The 2446-nt window shown below is 60.1% G+C and overlaps 1 protein-coding gene across 1 annotated transcript in view; it reads right to left on the bottom strand.

The window, feature by feature from the left end:
- Positions 1-241: 241 nt before the first annotated feature.
- LOC104527618 (antizyme inhibitor 2) overlaps positions 242-2446 on the bottom strand; it is a 3532-nt gene continuing 1327 nt past the window's right edge. The window contains exons 3-8 of the mRNA XM_010171388.1: positions 1946-2118; positions 1715-1846; positions 1188-1353; positions 904-1066; positions 709-821; positions 242-460 (exon numbers count right to left, since the gene is read on the bottom strand). Of these exons, the coding sequence (XP_010169690.1) occupies positions 242-460; positions 709-821; positions 904-1066; positions 1188-1353; positions 1715-1846; positions 1946-2118 (966 nt within the window). The remainder of the gene's footprint in view (positions 461-708; positions 822-903; positions 1067-1187; positions 1354-1714; positions 1847-1945; positions 2119-2446) is intronic.

Genomic DNA, 2446 nt, shown 5'->3' on the forward strand with positions numbered 1-2446 from the left:
TGCCAGCAGCAGGGACACCTTCCACTAGACCAGGTTGCTCAAAGCCTCATCCAACCTGGCCGAGAACACTTCCAGGGAGGAGCAGCCACAGCTTCTCTGGGCAACCTGTTCCAGTGTCTGACCACCCTCACAGTGAAGAACTTCTTCCCAAGATCTGACCTTCTCCCTTGGGCAAAGAGCCCAGCTGGAGGGAAAGCCAGCATCTCCCACGGGATCCAGCCCTGCTCACCAGGACCGTCTCTTACCAGGCCAGACGGGACATGGCGTAGGTGATCCGTGGACGAGGACGCCCTCCGAGCAGGGAGGAGGTGGCCATGGTGTAGGCACCCATGTCCTCAAAAATCAGCCAGTCCCCCACCTGCAGCTCAGGCAGCTCCAGGCCCTCAGCAATGTGGTCCTCGGTGTGTTCTGGGGGGCCCCGGAGGCTGCTGCTGTGCGAGGGGCGCTCCGGGCAGGGTCTCTGCAGGGGACAAGGATGTGGCAGTGTCACAGTGACCGGCCTCATCTCCACCCACCCGAAAAGTCCAACCCCAGGATCCCACAGACTCTGTCTACAGTACCCCCGGTACATCCCATAGCCCCTTCCCCATGGACTCTGCTCTCCTTTGGCGTGGAGCTTGGGGACAGCCATGGCACAAGGGAGAGCAGGGTCAGGGACACAACACAAGGGACCCTCTGGGTTCTCCTCAAACCAGGCCAGATCCTCACCTTGTGCAGTTGAGGTTTGGGGCAGGGGCTGTCAAACAGGAGGCAGCTGAAGGTGCTGTAGATGCCATCGCTGAGGTGATACACGAGGCTCTTCTTGCCATCAGACTCTTCTTCTTGTTGGGGGAGCAGGGAGAGAGCTCAGCGGGGCTTGGGCACATGGGTGGGCTCCTCCTGCCATCCCACCATCCCACCTACCCTCAGAGCCAGGCTGCTCCAAGGGAAGCTCTTCCCTGGCAGTGATGCTGGAAGCAAAGGTGAAGGCAGAGGTGACATAGTATCGTCCTGGTGTCGCCATGATCTCCACCCCGCAGCCGTCTGGGAAATACAGGTCCAAGGCAGAGTTGATCACAGCAGCGACCTGGATGGGAAGAAGATGTTCCCTCTTGGTTAGCTCCATCCCTCTGCAGGGAGCCAGACCCAGGGGAGACCCTCCAGCCTCGCTCTCTGCCTGCTGAGCACAGGTTTTGGGATCCGTGTACCTCTTCAAACCGGGCTCTGGTGTCCTCAGTGCCGGGGAATCCTCCTCCGATGTCCAGGAGGTACATTTGGTAGCCCAGCTCTGTGCCCATCTCAAAGGCCAGCTGTGCTGCAGCCACAGCCTGAGCGAAAGCCTGAGGCTCTGGGCCGTGGCTCCCAAGGTGAAAGCTGAGGGCACAGTCCCTGTTTCAGCAGAGCTCAGCTGTCCCCAGAGAGCAGCGAGGGGACACGGCACTGGGACACTGGGATTATCACTCCCTGGAGGCAGCTCTGTGCTCCCCACACACCATCCCAAGCCAGACTGCCTGGCCAACCCCATAGAGCCCCCCAGACCCTCTCTGAGGGTCAAACCAGCTCCAAATTGGTCCCAACAAGGGTCAACCTCCCCAGGTCCATCCTCCACCTCACTCCCAGCCAGAGCAGCCAGTGGCTCTGTGGACCCCTGCACTGTTCCAGCCAGGCAGAGCTCCCTATGGTCCCCCCCAACATGGGCTGAGCACCCCTCTGGAAGAAGGACCATGTGCTGTACCTGACACCAACAACCTCCACATCCTGCTCCTTCGCTGTCTCTAGTAGGCGCCGGCAGGACTTGAGCGTGGTCCCAAACGTCATGCTCAGATGGGCAGAAGGGCTGGAGTCAGCAGCAATACCCAACAACATCCTGCAGAGCAAAGCCACACTGTGTCAAGGGGTCTTCAGGCCCTCTGTCACCTCGCAGTCACCTCCCCAGCTCCTTCTCCAGCCCCTCACTGACACCCACCTGGCATGAGGGTGGCTCCTGGCCACCTTGCTCAGCTCCACCTCATTGTCGAAGGTCATCAGCCGCACGCCGTGGCTGGGTGCGTATTTGATGTGGGCAACCTGCTTGCAGGGGCTGCTGTAGAAGATCTTGTCAGCTGGGACACCGATGCTCTGAACCCGGGAGATCTCTGCCTGCAGGGAAACAACACATGTGTGTCTGCAGGTCCCTGGGACTGGCACTGCCCACACCTGGCCACCATCAGCCCTGGGCCACGGCCAGATGCAGCACTGCGAAGGGCAAAGCGCCAGTGTTGCAGCCTGGGCTTTTCCAGGGAAAACCAGCAAGAGCTCAAAGGGATCACAGTGGACTTTGTCCTGGCAGGGGTAGGTTGAGCTCCAGTTTTGTTTACAAGCTCCAGTTCTGGAGCCCCCATCACAAGAGAGACCTGGAGCAGTTAGAACAAGTCCAGAGGAGGCCACCAGGATGATGTGAGGGCTGGAGCAGCTCTGCTGTGAGGAC

Source organism: Antrostomus carolinensis, unplaced genomic scaffold (assembly GCF_000700745.2).
Source record: "Antrostomus carolinensis isolate BGI_N321 unplaced genomic scaffold, ASM70074v2 scaffold28897, whole genome shotgun sequence".
Classification (NCBI taxonomy): Eukaryota; Metazoa; Chordata; class Aves; order Caprimulgiformes; family Caprimulgidae; genus Antrostomus; species Antrostomus carolinensis.